Source organism: Poecilia latipinna, unplaced genomic scaffold (genome assembly GCF_001443285.1).
Source record: "Poecilia latipinna isolate Pla-1442-1.1 unplaced genomic scaffold, P_latipinna-1.0 Scaffold117, whole genome shotgun sequence".
Taxonomy (NCBI): domain Eukaryota; kingdom Metazoa; phylum Chordata; class Actinopteri; order Cyprinodontiformes; family Poeciliidae; genus Poecilia; species Poecilia latipinna.
The window spans coordinates 100,186-118,641 of record NW_015112733.1 but is presented as its reverse complement, the minus strand read 5'-3'; the positions used below and the strand labels follow the sequence as shown (position 1 = coordinate 118,641).

Genomic DNA, 18,456 nt, shown 5'->3' with positions numbered 1-18,456 from the left:
CAGGCCACATTAATAGCTCTATTCCTGCTTATTTTCAGCTTAGCACTTCTGTTTCTGAGAGACAATTTATTAGAATCAATGTGGCTGAAATGTGCATTCAGTTCTGAACCACTTTACATTAAGACAGCCATTTTAAGTAATGTGTGAATATTTTATAATAAGGTTATTAGTTTGGTTGTGGCCAAACATACAGGGGATGTCATCTCTGATCTAAGTTTCAGATTGACATTAAAACCTTCTTTCTGGACATTAACTATGCAAGTAAATGGGTTGATGGTTAAGGTTGGGTTCAAAGTGTAATTGGTGTACTTAAAGCAATATATTGTGCAGCTCTGGCTTGGACGAACCTCTCAGATTTCATCCACACATGAACACGTAGCTATCAGAAAAGCTGATTCCCGGTCGGATTCTTATTTCTGTAATCTACTGTGTGAGTTGGATCGCCTTCCAGACCAATATCCCTGAATTAATCGTGAAATTAACCTGCCGTCTTCTCAGTCTCGAGAGTCCAACTGTGAGGCACGTTAGCAGCTGAATTGATAGGAGCTCTCTATAATGCAAAATAAAAGGCTCTAATTGTTATTTGCCCTGGTGAACCTAGCTGCTTGTTCATTAGCTACTTCACTTATTAGTCTGTTATACTGTTTTATGAAGCTGTTCACTCCAGTAATAACTCGTTATTATTGTTATGAGTATCGTCTTCATTAAAATGCCTTGAGTGTTGGGGCTAAAATGGGCTATGTTGCAGATGCATTTGTTTGTAGATTTACTTATTATTAAATATAACCTCCATAGTTCATAGTGAAAATCAGCTACTTGGCCACAAGTTAAAGATTAGAATAGCTTTAGAAGGTGATTTCCTCTTTATTTCGTTTCCTCACGTGTGTGTCGTAATTCCAGCACCTTAAAACAGACCCTCTATCTCTGTTTGTAAATTAAGTGACACAAAGTGTGGGACGAATGGGAATCGCTATAACAACCTCTCCTCCTAGTTGTGTGATTTCAGTGAGTTTCTCGTCCTGACCTTAAGGCACAGACACAGAACTGGAACTGCTGCATTCAAGCGCGAGGGCCTTTATTTGGCCTCGGTGTAAACAACATGAGTATTTGTTGGGAACATTTATTGTGTGGAATGTCATGGTATTCAATGCGTTCTACACTTGTGGGATTCACAGCGTATAAATTATGCAGAACTTTGTGCTCACCAAACTTGGTCTAAATGATCGTTTCTGCTCTGAACGGACCTGGACAATTGTCTCCGAGTCTTTGTTGTTCTCTTCGTCTTCTTTGTTTGCAGCAAAAGCCGGATCTATAAACCGTAACAAAAGAACGGCTGAAAACTAAATTGGCCGTTGCGTCTTGTGTGGAGAGTGGATTTTGCTCCATTGTTCCTTTTAATAGAAAAAACATGTCAGAACGTCTTGACTGCCAAAAATAGCTGGACGCTGCCCTGCTAACATAACTGGACAAGAATTCACTCTGTTCTTTGTTGTTGCAGGTGCAAAAAAGCTGGCCAACAAGGCAGCACTGTGGTACGTCCCCTGTTCTCTGCAGAATGTTGACAAGATCATGGAGGTGCCTCCTATTAAGGTATGTTAAAGCTTGTCTTGGTCAGCTTAGAGCTTTTGTTCTGGGCTTGCATTCTGGGGTTGTGTTGACCCCAGAATGAGAGAAATAAGTATCTTAACTCTGGTAAGTAGCAGTCTTATCTAAGTTTAGAGGGTTGGGGGAAGCTAATGGAAAAGCTTAGCTACCAGTAAACCAAACTAGGACCCATTCACTCTCCAGGAAAGATTTCCTAAACTCTGTCACTTTTGTATGAAACAGTTGTTCATTTTTATGTGTAAATTTAATTAAACTATGTTACAATGCTCTCACTACGGGAGCTATATTTTAACACTTAATGTTAAAATGTTATAAAGTTGATCAATTTGGTCCAACATGAGTTCCTTTTCTCTAGCTCGCAGTTCCTAGCTAAAATTTAATTTATCATAAAAAGGAATATAGTTTTTTTTAAAGTGGAGGTTTTGATAAACTTGCTAGCATAACTTACTTTGAAACATCTGTTGTTATGTTGTGGCTTTTGCATTTTTTTCCCCTTCTGAGCCGTCATAGTAGTTCTTACACTGAGATTTTATAAAGAAAATGACTTTGATTGAATTAGTAATCTAAAAATAGAACTTTTATGGCAAACTTCAATGATCGCACCGGCTTTGAAGTAAAAATGCATAACAAAAGTAGACTTCTTTTGTGAGAGTTCTGTCGGAGTAAAATGGCACTGTGAGGTTTTTGTGAGCATTGCTAATGAGGAGAATATTAAATTCTCTTTTGGATTTCACAAGGAGGTTTGGGAAACATTTATTATTAAACAGTGGAGAAATATTCTTCTTCTTGGCACCTTCAGTCATGCAAGGAAACACTGATCAGTGAAGTGAAGCTCTCGATGAGAACCAGGTTCACTTTGTTTTTGTGCAGGAATGACCACCAGCCTTCACTAATGTTTAGTAGAAGTTTGTGCTGCACAAGACAAAGAAGTAAAACGACAAAGAAATTAAAGTTTTCCTTTTGTCACATACGTATGGTTTCACAATGTTTCTGCTGTTATTTGACGAAAAATATACAAGTTGAATAAATCAGAGCATACACATGTTTTCTCTGTATGTCTTCTGTGTTGCAGTATGCTAGTGCAGAGAAGGAAGAAGAAGGCAGGAAGCGCTACGAAGCACAGAAACTTGGGAGAATGGAGACCAAAGCGAGGGTTGAGGAGCCAATGCCGCTTCGACCAAACCTAGGTATGCTGCAGCTGCTACTACCTGTTCATGTCAGTAAATCAGGTTTCTGACAGTCTGGAAACGGCTGAAATTTCATTTGACTTTTTAAGTTCTGAATAAGTGTAAATAGAAGGGAATGGAATCATACTTGCATTTCTGTCCTCATCCTATCCTAATAATTTTAGTGTTTTAAAATCATCACAAAGTAGTGAGAACAGTGGGAAGTTGTTTCTGGGAAAGCAAGAACTTGATGTAGATGAGAATGAACTGTTTATCATGGTACAATCTGGAAACAATATTCAAATTCTTTGTTGCTGTGCAGTTCATACTGCAATTTTGATCAGTGGTTGTAATTACGTGAAGAACAAAGTGGAGAGTTCGGCGCCATGTAGAATGCAGTGTTCAGTTTGTGTTTCCATTACGTTCTCTTTCCCAGATTACTGCAGTTGTAATGACATCCAGACCATGAAGTGTAATACAGACATACCACATCTGTAATGTGAAATACCTGCAACTCAGAAAATATGTGGCACTGTGTGCTGGCTTGGGAGTTGTTATTACTTCTAACCCTAACCCCAACCCTACTCCTGTGATCAAATTCGAGTCACATTATCAAAGAGAACAAAGACAAAAGAAAGAGAAATCAGATTGTGAAGAAAAAAAAATCTTTCAATGTTAAAGGGTTGTGCCACAGTTTTACCTTTTATATGTGTAAAACACAAATAACACCAAGTGTGTTTTTATAGACGTATTTTTGTGCTGCAATTTCAAATATTGAACTATTATGCAACTCTTGTCATTTTTGCTAAACCATAGAGGATGCACCACAGGGTAAGTGAACAACATCAACATGTATGTTGAGAATGTTGGTCAGAAATCAGGCATGCCTTTCCATTTGTGGCTTGGTTTAGTTGTTGTTGTGGGAAAATATACCTTTTCTATTTTTCCAGAATTTAGTTTGTGATAAGATTTTGTTTGTGTGTTTGTGTGTCCACATGGCAGAAAGGCACACAGTCGGCTTCAGCCAGTCCAGCCTGATCCATTTGGTGGGGCCTTCAGACTGCACAGTAGTTGACTTTGTTTATGGTGGTGAGTTTATGTCTTTCTTATGTTGCTTTTAATACATGTTACTAACAGGACAGTTTGTTCTGAATAATTTTTTGCTGAGATAAAAACTCAACTGGCTGGAGGAAGGGTTTACTATGTCCCCTCCATGGCTTTAAAGAGAATTTTAAATGGTTTTCCTTCAACAATGGTTTTCCCAGTAAAATACTTTGAGGTTTTTTGTTCAAATGTGGCAAAATGCATAGAAGTATAGGATGTGGAAATTCCTTTGCTATTATGCAACAATAGAAATTAATTCTTGAACAAAATTTTTAAGAAAGAGCAACATAAACAACAGAATGTTTTCCTACACAATAAAAGAAATACACGTATGAGTCACATACGTTTACATAGGGCAGGTTAGGAAAGAACATATTAAGAAATTATGTCACAATTAAAACCTCAGTAATTTGGCAGTACTGTTTCTCTGCTTTTTTTGCAAATGCTGACTGTCATGTGTCTCGCATAAAACCAACAGTGTGCCAGAACAAAAAAACAAAAGACAAAAACAGCACTTTCAGGTCAGGTTGGAGGTCCTGCCTGTTGTGAGGAAGCTGAGAGCTGATGCAAACCAAGTGAAATCGAGGAATGTCCATCATGATGCTCTCTGCTACCTTTGAATTCAGTTAGGAATCAGTAGACTGTAAAAATGTTATTTTGAAAGTATCTATTTTTGTCGATTTTGAAAACTGTTTTGGTGTTAGACTTGAAATCGTTTCTAAAGCAGATAATGTGTACAGGACAAACCTGAATATATTCATTGAGATTTTACATGTAATGTTTACAAATCTTGTCTACCTGAAACAAAAATGTCTCTTTCCTTCTGATATTTTATTTTAGATTAATTCCTGTTAAACAGCTAATTGTACTTGGACTTATTTTGGCTATATCTATAAAGTTTTAGACTGAACAGAGGTGCTTAAAAGGAATTGAACGTCTTTTACTGCATCAATTTTCCAGGGAGATTATGATAATTAAAAATGCTGTTGGGTTTTATCTAGTTTAACTGTAAACAATTAGCGTTGAGCATTATTTACCGTCTGTGCAACTTAAGTAACTGTTTGAGCAGCTGTAGTTCACAGTTAACTGCAGGAGAGCGCTCCATTGTTATGAGAACAGCTGAATCGGGGATGGATGAAAATAAATTAACAGTGAAGAAAAGTAGGGCAGGAGTGTGTAGCTGTAGGAAGATAAAAAGGTGTTTATAACAAATTATAAAGTGTCGTTTGCACTTTTTAGTGCTTCAAGTTTGTTGTATAAAATGTCAGAGAACTTAATTTTTAGCTTGTAATATTCAGATGGACCTGATTTTTTTTTAAAGGGGTTTTCTTGAGAAGTTATGGGTACTCAGTATCTTCCCCCTTTCCCTTTGTATCAGTGTAAAACAAGAACATAAATACATATCTAGATTTGTTGGTGTAACTTCCTGCAGCCATCGGTCGGACTTCTCGTGATTATAAAACGGAAACCTTCTAGGATGCATTTGTAGCAAATCCAAAAATGTATTCTCCAACACGAAGCAGACGTTTTCTATTAGCTGAAGTATATTGTTTATGACTGGATGTTTGTGCCTCACCCTGCCATTTCTATTGAGGTCAGCTATATGTTGGGAGGCCATGAGCCCAGTCAAGAGGATGAACAGAAGAAAGATGTTGACTAAGAACAAGAGGAACTGAGCACTAGACAGGATAGGAGAGACAGGATGGAAAGACGAAGGATCACGGACAGAAAGATAAACGTTGTAGATTCATGGTTGCCTTTTTAATTTGGAGGGCTCGCTAGTAAATGTGTCCAATTAAAATCAAATATGGTAAAAGCATGCAGGTCATTTAAAATACACACACACATACACTGTTGACTCTTTCATGCCATTGCTCATTAGGCAATGTACCCTGTTGTTTGCTTGCTGCTGCTTTCGCTACACTTATTTTGTTTACATAACCGAGTCAGGTCAGACAGTCAGGGTGCTCGCTCTCTCTCTCTTTTCCTCTCGTAGCATATCTTCCGTCCCTCCACTCTGCGAACGTACTGTATCCTCAGCTTAGAGAGCCAGTGGTTCGACAGTTACGTCATGGTCACTAACACATGATAATCTGACTGTCATAGTGCGTTATCTTTTGTTTCGCAGTTGTTTGGGCTTCTACTCTTGGCTGGCTTTGATAGTCATTATTTAGGAAGTTTTTTTTTTTTTTTAATTATGCAACCTTCACCTTTTCCCTATTTTATGAAAAAGAAAACAGCTGAAACATTGAAATTAAACAGTCTAGATTATCCAAAATAAACTTCCTCCTACAAGGTTTTAAATTGTGATTGTTTCAGAAATGCGGGGACAGACTCAAAAACAGTTTGTATTAAAACACATAATAGATTAGATAGTCACGTGTGGTACGTAATGTAATAAAATGTGTCAGGTGATCTAAAATGGTAGCTGGATGGAAAGAATAAGGCTGAAGACAAATATGAAATGGTTGTGATCTCCAGGCCCTAAGGCAGCGCTGCATTAAAAATAGACATGATTCTGTAAGTGGAAATCGCTGCACAGGCTCAGGAGCACATCAAGTTTATTGTCGCTGAACACAGCTTGTTGCTGCAATCCACTAATGTAAAATAAAACCCTGTCATAAAAGAAACAAAAAAAAAACAACCTTATTTAGGCTTGAGTTTCTTTGAGATAGAGTGAGATACAGACATGTCCTATAATTAAAAGCTAAGTTTTATATTCTATGTTCAAAAATCTGCTTTTGTGGCGATCTCAGGTATAGTTGTACAATGTGTCCATGTTTTACAGCCACTCAACAAAACATTCTTCCAGAGAACACTATGCTCATTACAACAACTTCATGCCAGACACATTGCTTGTGTTAGGACACCGCTGATATAATTCTGAAAATATCATGTCATCAATTCAGAGTAAGCATTTGCATTATTTAAGGTAAAAATAAGTAATACTCTCATTGGGTCACTTCTGCAAGATTACTCTTGTAAATTTCTTAGAAATTCTTAAGTAGGCGGCAACTGGACTTTCCTCGTTTCTTGAAGACGTTGCGCCTCCCATCCTTCTTCAGAACTACAGAAGCTACTTGGAAGAGATGCAAAACGTCATCAAGAAACAAAACGAATCCAGCTGTTTCATACTTAAGCACTTGGGATTGCCATGTCTTGGATGAATGAGAATCTTCACCAGCATATTCCTTACCAGTGGTTCTCATGTTCAGTATACATGGCTTCTTAGAGTTGTGATGCTCCTGCTACACGGTTTTACAACATGTCCAAATAAATCTGTGTAAAAAAAAAAAAATCCAGAATTTGAATCAGTTCTAGTATTATGGGAAAAAGCTAGCATAGAAGCACAATTATTTGTTTTGTAGATATTAGATTGTATATACTCACAATTCTGTAGATTACCTTATTAATAATTATAGAGCCATTAATAGATTATATTTCCTCTTCTAAATTGTTAGATTGTCCATTTTATTTTTTCCCCATAAATATTAATTATGAAATTATAAGAAATCTTTCCATCTTACTTTATGAATGCAGTTGTGAGAAACTCAACAGAAAGGTTTTTCAGATTAATTAATTTTATTGATCAATTTATTTCCTCTGAAGTTGTTTGGATAGCTGATATTCCCAACAAAGTAGGGAATATTTACAGAGTCACACAAGCACTGTTAGATCTGAAAGATCAGAACATCTTTGGAAACACGGCTCATGAGTTTTTGCTCTGCAGCTTCAGTTTTGCATCTTATCAAGGCCTCTGTAAAATTATATAGAGGACAAGAGATGACCTGGAGAAAGACAGGCTGAATCAAAGCTTTTAGTAACTGGAAATTAGAATTTGGGCTTAGTTTACGTCGTCCTAACAGTTTGTAAAACTCTAAAGAGCATTGAAAGTTCAAGGTTAAATGATGGACGCCTGGGGACAGTTACGAAACATCAGATGTGTCTTGAAATATTCCAAATAAAAGCAAGATCAGAACATAGATCCCCACAGAAGTCTTGACTCTTTCTGCCTTTGCTCTCCTTTTTCTTTTGTGTCTTTACTTATGCTCGTTATCTTTTGCTCTCTTCTTTCCCCTTCCTCCCTTCGGGTCGTTAACAAGCATGCCACCTGTTTCCATGGACACAGCAGCTGATTGCTACATGTGCGCTAAAGCAACTAACTACAATTTATCACCAGCTGGATTGTGCATTGTAAAGTTTTACAGGCATATTTAGCACAGAAGTGACGTTGGCAGTTCTTAGGATGGTAACAGGAGAAAATGTAGATATTTTATTATGAAGTTTGATGAAGAGAGCGAAGCTTAACCTCTGAACACAGAGCATGTGCTACTTGGTGTTGTAACATCTGTTCTCTGCTCTGGTTGTTGATCAGGGAGTGTTTAAGCATTTCAGTGCTGGAAGTAATGTTGTATGTTAAACACATAGTTAAAAAAAGGAAATTGGAACAGAAAGAGTGGTATTACTTATGGCATTACTTATGGAAATAATGACAGACATATACTGACTATATATATATATATATATATATATATATATATATATATATATATATATATATATATATATATATATATGTATAATTTTATTTTTTTTTATATATGTTGTATGTTGTTGTTGCAACTTATTTATTTAAAAATAAATAAAAAAGTACAATTTATACACATGAATATGAGGTCTATTCAATCCAATCTTGGAGACAGAACAATTACCAATTACATGCATTTCAATTTGATCCTGCTTATAAGACAATGCAGTCAGGATTGTCTTCTATCAAAGGATCTTCAGTGGGTGATTGAAGATGCTGTAGAGATTTGGTAAATGTACCTATAAAGGGTGATTTACGTCTAGTGGGAGGGCAAAAGACACAAGTAGCATCATTATTGAGTTTACAAATCATGTTGTCATGACAGCTGCAGAAAAACAGAAAGCCTACTTTCAAATTTGCCTCAACAAAAGGAAAACAAGCTATCTATTGTGCACAATGCAATGAAAGAGAAGCTCAGCACCAGCCCATCTGTTTGCATTCTAGATTAGGGAATGAAACAGAAGTAGATATTCTTCTCCTTTATGTCTGTAATATGTGATGCAGGTTTCAGACAGGTTGACTGATTTCAAATACCTTTTACTTTTTTAGGGGTTGTCAGCTTCGACAAGCTTTAATTAAATTAACTAAAGACCCAGCAAACCATGTTTAAACCGGCTAAAGACAGATTCTGTTTACTTGTGCTGAATGTTTGACGTAGAATCAATGAAAGAGAAAACCACCCACCTTAATTTCATCAGATTGATTTAACACATCCATAGCCGATAGGCAGATGCAGCAAGGAGGCCTGGATCCTGAGTGTGGATGTGAACAAATCTTCCCCTGACAACATCATCCAGTACACTAAGCTGTTTCAGCAAGTCTAAAAATGTAACGATGGGCTTATTTAACAAGGTTGGTGTCCTTTTTTAAAATAAAAAAAAATAAAAAACTATCAATGCGTTTTAACGTCTGTCATCTTAAAAAGAAACAAAAGTAAATAAATAAATAAAAACACGCACACAAAGAAAACAAGTTAGTTTAAGTTTAACAAAACACAGCTGACTAGTGCCCATTTTCTGTTGCCATGTTGAGTTTAGCTGGAGATAAAACTCCTGAAGGCTTTGGCATAGATATTATTATTCACACCAAGACATCTGTTCAACCAGTTTAGCCAATACTAATTGGGACTCTTGAATAAAAAACACATAATGCAAATAGTTTAAACCATTGCATGGATTCATTTTAATTATTTAAAATAATAAACAATGTCATTAGCCAGAATTCAGCTTTAAACTTCCACACTACTGCTTACACTTTTACTAGTTCATCAATGAACGCAAACCAACTCTTCTCATATTTTACGTTCAAGTTCCGCCTTTCTGAAGTAATATTCACAGAAGAACTGTATTTTATGTTGACACGAGGTTTTAGATGTAGTTACTACGTGAAAACCTGAGAAGTCAGTGAAACACATTTGTTCAGCCTCAGCGTTAAAGTTTTTTTTATTTTTTTCCCCTCCACAGAAACATGCTCAGCACACAATTGTAATCTTTTTTTTTTTTTTGCAGCTACCAATCACAGCTCATTCCACCATCTTGATTGGTGATGCTGGAGACATAAAAAAAAAAGTAAATCCAAAGTTCAAGTTGCTGCCAGAACGTAATAATTACAGGCCACTCAGATGAATGTATATTTCATTGCAGTATCTTGGATCTTTTTTAGTCTGGATGGGATGTTGAAGATTTTTAGAGGAGATACAATTGGGAATTTGTAAAGTACCTAACAGATCAATGCAGATTTTTGGAGGTTGTAAAGCATTGACTTTGAAAACACAGAAAGCAACCAGATATCTTTAACTATACCAGTTTTAACTTTTTAGAGTACGGACCCGCAGCATCACATGACCTTTATCATCAAAGATATGATGGCTGAATCTGACATTCAGCCATTTTCTCTGGTTGCTTTTAGTAGATTCTCCATTTAGTTAAGAAGTGACAAATCCCACTTTGTACCAATAGGACAGAAAATGATCTCCTCCTACAACATGTAATAAGACTGAGGGATACTGAGACAGGAACCCTAGACAAGCATTCTTTGCAGAGAATTCATGTTGAAATGCACATGAAGAGGACCTCATTATCAAAGATCTGCTACTTGTTTCAAGTTATTTTAAAGCACTTTTCAACATATTTGTTCTTCAAATCCACCAAAAGCTCAGTGTTTTTCTCATTTGACCAAAGAACACAGTTCCAACTAAAGTCCGGGTAGGTTTAAGCAAATCCCACATATTTGAATGTGTGAAGACCGAAAAGGTTTTTTCCTTGCATCACTCCCAGATAGCCAGTTAGCATGTAGACGGCGTCTGGTAGTTGTTATGGTAACAATGTGACCCCCGACATGCCACTGTTTGCTGCGGTTTTCCTGATCTGTGGAGAATGTTTTTCCTTTCTTACCATTCTGCTCGGTGTGCAATGGTGACAAAAGATACGTCCTCATCCACTTGAGTGGCGACGAGAAATGTGTCAAAAAAATAAAACTTACACTCATTTGTTGGGAATTCCTGTGTTTTTCAATGCGAGATTATGTTACTGCAACAAAAAGAGGGATTCTTTAGATGGCTTTTTAAACTTTTTACCTTTGGAGCCAATAAATATGGAAAACACTGCTTTTCGTGGGGTTTACAGTTAATAAGAAAAGTCATCATGAGCTTAATGCGATTTGCAGCAACCTAAAGCCACATACAGATTTGTTAATAAGCCACCTGCTGTTTACTAATGTTTACCTGGAAGCGGGATATGTTGGAGCAAACGCAGCCTATAGGAGTTTCGAAGGAAATGTGGGTGGGATTGGGTGCATTGCAATACCGTTAACAGGAGCGGTTTCCATAGAAACAGCTCATTAGGAGGCAGTTTGAGCTGTTTGATACCGTCCGTGATTAAAGGACTTGCTGGGGAGGGAATGAGCATGACGGGAAGAGATGGAAAATCATCAATAAAGATTGACAGAGAACCAAAACCAGGAGAAAGAGAGGAGAAACCGAAGCATAGTGATGAGAGAGCATATAAAGGAACTGAAGTTAGTCGCACTTTGTGGAAGGTATTCCCTGTAGTGTAGGATGTTCTGTATCTTAGCGAGTGATGAATTAAAAAGCTGGAAGTCAGAATACATAGTTGAAGGGCAGGGAGAGCTGCCTTGAAGACTTCTTTTATCGTAGCCCGTGGACAGCACCGCACTCAGGTTCTGGGAAATCGTCACAAGGCATCTAATCACATAGGTATTCTGCCTTGTGGCGAACTGGGCTCCACTGGGGACTTGGTTGCTAATTGCCCCCTTCTCCCCCCATTTAGAGTGAGCTGTCTTCCCTCTTCACACACACCACCGCTACACCTTCCCTCCGCCTTTTTGTGTTCCCACCCTACGGCAAAGAGAGAGTCATGAGTGCCATGTCATCCAGTGAATGTGTAACGTCAGGCCCAGGGCTGTCTTGGCCTAGGCTGTCCTCGTTTGCGGTCTCACATTGAGGATTACTTCAACCTTCTACTCTGACTGTACAAGGAGAATGTTTTTTTTCTTTTTGCAGGAGTTGCATTAATGCTTAAGCCGGCAGTAGTGATTAGCAAAGACAAGCATCTACAGTCGTTCAGGACAGCATTGTCCTTGACTTGCTCTGTTCAAGCATTTTGGTCAAATGCTTTTTATTGTGAGCAGGTTCTAATATGGATTTGTTGGGTCGAATATAGTAGACTAATTTTGTGCATTAAGCAAGAATGTAAATGGTGATGACTATACATGAAGTTAATAATTCTTGATGCTGCACCTTTTATTCAATTCAGTTGAGTTCATTTAAGTTATATAACACCAATTCAAAGCCTGTAATCTCAAGGCACTTTAAATTAGATTAACAAAGTATCTTTAATCCAATCTTGTATACATTTCAGTTGATCCAAACAGTGAAGTCAAATTGGTTAAAGTCAGGGTTTTTCAAACCAATGCTAATTTGTAATCTCTTGTGACACAGTACCTTTATTTGCTGTCATCATTTTGTTGAGGTCACCAACCACCACCTTTAAATGTTACATGCGCAAACATGACCACTCTAGGGTTTGCATGTGCTGGACACCGAGGTGATATTTTCCATCCCAAGTGAGAGCTCATCAATTTTCAAAACATAACAGTGGAAAAGTTCAAAAATATCTTCTCAACAGACTCAGGAAGGTATGCATGATGTTTTGTTGCATACAGAACGGGGGAGTCTGCCACCAATTTGAACTGTGAGGTGATCATTTTTGGTTGACAAGTTGGTTCATTTTCTGTCTTGAAATATCTGGTCTCAAATTTGCATACATAACCAGAGTAATACTCCTAGTGGACATACTTTAAAAATGCTGTTAATCGGTTTAAAGATGAGACTGTTGCTGGATGTCAAATTAATTGCATCTTTAAATCTTAATCAGCTCAGTGGGCCCAGTTTCATGGCAAACGCGAAGCAGCACATTTTGTTTATGCTCCCACACACTTGGCTGTCTTAAATAGAGCCACACAGTGCAGATGGTATATACCTCAGGGAGCAGAATCAGCCTTCAGCAAGCATCCTTATTGATTTTCTGTAACATAAAAGACACATAACGCAGCTCAGAAGGAACAGTCGGGGCGGCCGAAGTGTGTGGCGAATGGTCTGACTGTCTGTAAATGAGCACACATTCACAAACAGACACGTCACACATGCTCACAGACTGTCTCTGAGAAGCAGATGTCATCCCCTTGTTTTTCCCTCATCTCCATCCCGCCCACTCCATACAACGTGTCCCACTTTCTGTGAGGAATCATCAAACAACTATTTCCTTTACACATGTCACCAGCTGCCAGGGCTGAGTGTGTGGCATGGGTGTGGATGTGTGAACTCCTCTGCTTCCACGTTCTGAAGTGATTGTTGGTAGGCTTTAACCTCGCTTCAAGCTCAGTGATTTAGACTAAAATCTTCAAGCCTGAAATTTAGAGATGTGCAGATATGAACTCTTGGGCCTGTTAATATAGCTAGAATGGCCAACGACCGATTTTATTGGACATAGTCACCACCTTTTTGCTTCCAACTTTCTAAAACGCATAAAAAGATTAAAATAAAGATTAAAATAAATGCTGGTTTTTACTCATCAGAACAATACTAAAATGTTAGAAATAGACTAACATTTGCCAATAAATGATGTTCATATCCCTGCCAAAATAGTAGTTCCACCTAGTGCCATTCTTGAAGAGAAAGAGTTAGCTAAAGCATTGATGCAAGGATAATATGCAGTCAAAAATTAGAGAAAAACTGATGATAAACCTTTTATTGTAAACAAAAGTTGGTATTTGTTGAACTTCCTAGACTTTCTGGTAAGACTCAATAAGTTTTCTGGAGTACTCTGCCACTCCCACACCATAATGAAGTCCTGTTAAAGGTCCTTTAAGTTCACCAGTGTGATTGTATTTGGGTTCCCACTTAAGTCCATCTCAGAAATGTCTCATTTGGTGAAAAAAAAAATAAAAAAAAAATAGGTTGGCATGGCGCTCTTTGGAGGCGTAAAGCAGCAGCCACATGCACTGCTCCGGGTATTTCAGAAACTTCAGATTTTCTGTGATACTAAACTTCATGATCCATCTTTTAGGCTTACAAAAAATGGTGCAAAGAAGAGAAAAATATCCAGCAGGCTACAATTGTGTGGATGAAAATGCCGTGTTGATGTCAGAGGTCAAAGGAAAATGGGTAAATTTCAGCTTTGACATTCAGGTGGAGAGCATTTATCCACCCAACTTAGTATTCACAGCTCAGGCTGCTGCTGGTGGTGTGGTGGTGTGGGCGATGTTTTCTTGGCATACTTTAGGCTCCTTAGCACCGTTTAAGCATTGTTTAAATGCCACAGCCTACCTGAGCAGAGGTTGATGTCAAGATGGCTATTTGTGTCTTTTATTTCTAAGAATTTTAAGCAGTTTGATTACTAAATCAGACTTTTATCTGGTCCAACTTGTGGCAGTACTAATTATATCAATGAAGAAATGAGTAAGGCTGTTTTCCAAGTGTAATGAAGTGCACATCTAAAAATCGTCATCCGTAAAAGCTTCTTTGTGCTTGTGTTTGGCACAGGTGTAGCCATGAAGCTGATGGACGAGGTTGCTGGAATTGTTGCCTTTCGGCACTGCGGCACAAACATCGTCACTGCTTCTGTGGATGCCATCAACTTTCATCGCAAGATTAGAAAAGGTAAGGATAGACTGGTGAATGCGCTCTTGGATTTCTATCACTCATCTATTAAAGTAGCAGTGGTGAAATGAGCTGCACTATTTGAATTTAGCAAGTTCAGCAATTACACTGGATTAATAGAATGGGTAGGGATTATAATTTTGCTTTTGAAGTTTAATGAACAATTCAACTTTCCATTAAGTGTTTGACACGTTGCTGGTCATTTTGACACTTTGCCTTTTTGCACTTTTCATCCAGGGAAGTTTTTTTTACAATAATACACCCATAACCTGAGTCAAATGATTTCTCAAGTGCATTTTTCTAAAGCATGAGGAATCGCATTTATCTTCAACACTATGATTTTTGTAAAAATTGGTGGATTTTCAAAAGCAGCACATTAAGTTTTTTTTTTTTTTTTTTTACATTTTTTCTTCAGACAGTACCTTGTCTAGACATCTAGTCCTAATGTTCAGATGTTGTGATCCCCCAGAATAAAAATGTTAACAATAGACTGGCTTCATCTCTACCCATTGTTGAATTATGAAGTGGAAAGGAAATGTCACAGCTCAGCACGACTGTGCCAGCTCAGCTTTGCATTTACAGTACACGTGTTTTCAACTACATCTCCTTCATTCAAGCAGGATAACTCACTTGTTGTGTTGGTTTTGTCAATCAAGGCCTAAGGATTTAAAAGCAGCAGTGTGCTGGGCCTGAGATGTTGAAAACACCGGAAAGAGGCTGCAGAATAAGCTGAAGCCGTTAGAGGTGGCAAGCAGGACTGGACCGCCTCGTCACCATTTTTAGAACTTGTTCTCCTCTGCTTTTTGTTCAAAGTTCCACTTTACAAAGAACTGCATGCAAATCTAAAACGCAGTATGAGAAAAATGTTTTATTTAAAATCCACATGCATGTCCTCTATTTCTAGCTGTACCAGTGTTGCGCTGGTGTGCAAATGCATGTGCACATTTGTATTTGTCTTTTCTAGATGGTTTTGATGCAGTAGTATGATTCTTAAGATGTAGGAGGTCAAACACAGGGTATCAAAGCGTCTTGGGTATCAGTAAATACCCAAGTAGCAAAGATACTGGAATATTTCCCGTTATTCCTGAGTTAGCAATGTCTCCCCAATAGTTTGTATTCATAGTCTCTATGGTAACCATGCACCTGCTGTGCTACTTTGGGTTTTAGCTCAGATATAGGTTTTCCCAGTAAAACCTGCACCGACCTGGACTGATTGATGTTTGTTACCAGTATCGCTAATGGATCAAGCAGGAAAAAAAAAAAAAAAAAAAAAAACAGAACTCTCTTACTGGCAGACATGCTTTGTTTGTGTTTACAACTGGAAACAAAACAAAACAAAACAAAACAAAAAATCATCCTATTATCCAAGTGACAGAAATCAACTGGAAAAAAATGTGCAGTTATTTCCTTTGAGGTCATCTCTAATGCCCAGCTGCTCAGACTTTGTCTCCAGTTTGTGCGAGAGGGGCTTCTGCGAATCAAAAAGAAAACATTCTCTAAAGGTCACCGACTATATCTGCTCAGAGTTTCTCCTTTTCATATTGTGTTTTGTTCTTTTATACATTTTCCCAGGGCTCAAGCATCAGTGTTAGTTTTATTTTAGCCTCTTATAACAACGACCAGTAACACTTAGTTCTCCCTGCTGCTTTGTGGAGTCATCTTGACCTCGGATGATTAAGCGTGCTGGTTGAGAATGATTTCTATACTGAACACATTTTTTGAACAGCTCTGGACGTTGAACAAGAAGACGGACTTTAAAAAAATAAAATGTTGTTTCGGGGTATATGTAACAAATCCCTGTAGTGTGTGTTTCAAGGTTGTTTAGTCAAACTTTAGTTCATTTTCCTAGAAAGTCTCGTCCGTTTGTGGAGGTGTGAATGCGTAATCGAACTCTGATGTGAGCTGAGAAGAGCGAACTGTGGTCCATGTAAAAACCTAAGTCTCACTTCGGTTGATTTAGAGGGTTTGCCATTAAAGTGTAGTTTTAATTCCATTTTTTCTTTTTTTGGGAGGGGGATTATGGGGGCATTTCTTTTCCATTTTAAAATAAAATAAGATTTACAATAATACGTGATGTACTGTTACAAAAGTGGAACTTAATAAAATAAAGTCCAAAAACACCAGCCTGTTTCACAGCTAAAACATCAATGTCACACAATATCCAAACCAAACTCTTTGCAAAACGTAAAGGAACTGTAATGTCAGATTGAAAAATAAAAATTAAAAAAAATAGTTGTTATTTAGAAGCGGGAAAGAGATGTTAGATTCTACCCATTGATGTCCGGTGTATAGTCACTGCTCTTTTTTTGTGATCAATTACTGCGAAATAGCCAGAGGTACAAATAATGAGAAGAAATAACAAAACCTCAAAAGCTGAATGTCAGATGAAAGGACACACCAGGGAGAGGGAGAGAAAAAACAGCAATGAAGATGGAGATAATGACAGTGTTTCATCTTAAAATCTTAAAATTATGTTTTTGTTTTATTTAACTACATAAACATGATTTTGCTTTTATGCTTGTACAGTTTGGATGTTTTATGCTTTTCTTCATGATAAGCACTAGAGTCGAGATGAGAAAGTAGTGCAACTTCAACCAATTTAATACACTAGAGGGAAACATTTTTGCTTGTTGTTCATAAGATAAATGTTACTAACATAGACTGTCCCAAAGAGGGCAAATCTTCCGTTTTGCACGCTCAGCTCAATGTATACATCTTTAAGCTTCTACCGCAGGTTTGCTGCATCAGACGAAAACGTGAGCCGACCTTCAGAGCTGCACACATGCAGGATGTTTCCGCATGAATCAATTATTAATCACCGAGGTCTTTAAAAAGAAAAAAAAAAAAAAAAACAGACCCATCATCAAGACTCATTTTTGACATAATGCCGTTGAGCTGATCTCACTTCTCTCTGCTGAGTTGTCTACATCTGTGCCAGAGGCGATTTATCTCGATGAGACTGGACTCGGTCCTGGTGGTGACATCTTAAAACACTCAAAGGGGCAGATGACAAGGGGGAAGATAAATGGCTTCAGTGTATCAGCCCGTCTACTTGTCGCTACTCATCCTGATATACAGCCATTGTACTACATCACCCTTTTACAGTTTGTCTGGGAAAGATGTTTTCGATCTGGATGTCACAGTTAATACATCATCTTTTATATAGAACCAGAACCAGCCATGTTTTGAATTAAGTTAGCGAAAAAATATAATTGTTGTTTTCCCAATCTTCTACCATTTCTCACTGTCCAATGTTTCACCAAGAATAAAAAAGATCAGGAGTACCTAAAAACGTCATAGTTAACTATATTTTGATCAAAGTCACCAGCTTGCGTGTTTGCACATTAATAGCATTTTCCATAAGAAGAGCATTTTTTTTTTTGCATTCTGTACTTGAGTAACACGTCTAAATTGTTTCTTAAGGCGACAATTTTTGGTTGAAAACATTGTCTCTTTTATTACCCTGGCTTTTTATTGTTTTATTAGCACTTCAATATTAAGCCAGGATCTTTCTCAGCCTGCAGAGATAACACCTTCTCTCCTTGTCTCTATGGCAACAGTGGTAATAATACAATGCAGGCACATCAAAGAGAATAAAGGAATAGAACCAGCCATGCCCAGTTATAGTGGCAGACTGGTTCTCCCACCGCCCTGTGGTGAACCTGAGAAAAGAGCACAGTTTTCAGAGAGAAAAGCAGCACAGATTACATTTGTGTGAGCGGATGAATGAATAAACTCTCCTCAGTACTTGTAAGACTGGCCGTCTCATACGTCTTGCTGTCAGTAAAGTTTCCTCCTGCTCCAAATGTCCCACC

At 37.7% G+C, this 18,456-nt stretch overlaps 1 protein-coding gene across 5 annotated transcripts in view; it reads left to right on the top strand.

Annotated features, from left to right (window-relative positions):
• The window catches only part of acot7 (acyl-CoA thioesterase 7), a 57,116-nt gene that overhangs the window by 24,793 nt on the left and 13,867 nt on the right, over positions 1-18,456 (top strand). For 3 of the 5 annotated variants that reach the window (XM_015028174.1, XM_015028175.1, XM_015028177.1), the window contains 5 exons: positions 1,499-1,590; positions 2,678-2,792; positions 3,588-3,602; positions 3,774-3,860; positions 14,525-14,641. In XM_015028174.1, the coding sequence (XP_014883660.1) occupies positions 1,499-1,590; positions 2,678-2,792; positions 3,588-3,602; positions 3,774-3,860; positions 14,525-14,641 (426 nt within the window). The remainder of the gene's footprint in view (positions 1-1,498; positions 1,591-2,677; positions 2,793-3,587; positions 3,603-3,773; positions 3,861-14,524; positions 14,642-18,456) is intronic. The other 2 variants (XM_015028176.1, XM_015028178.1) reach the window with 1 other exon arrangement.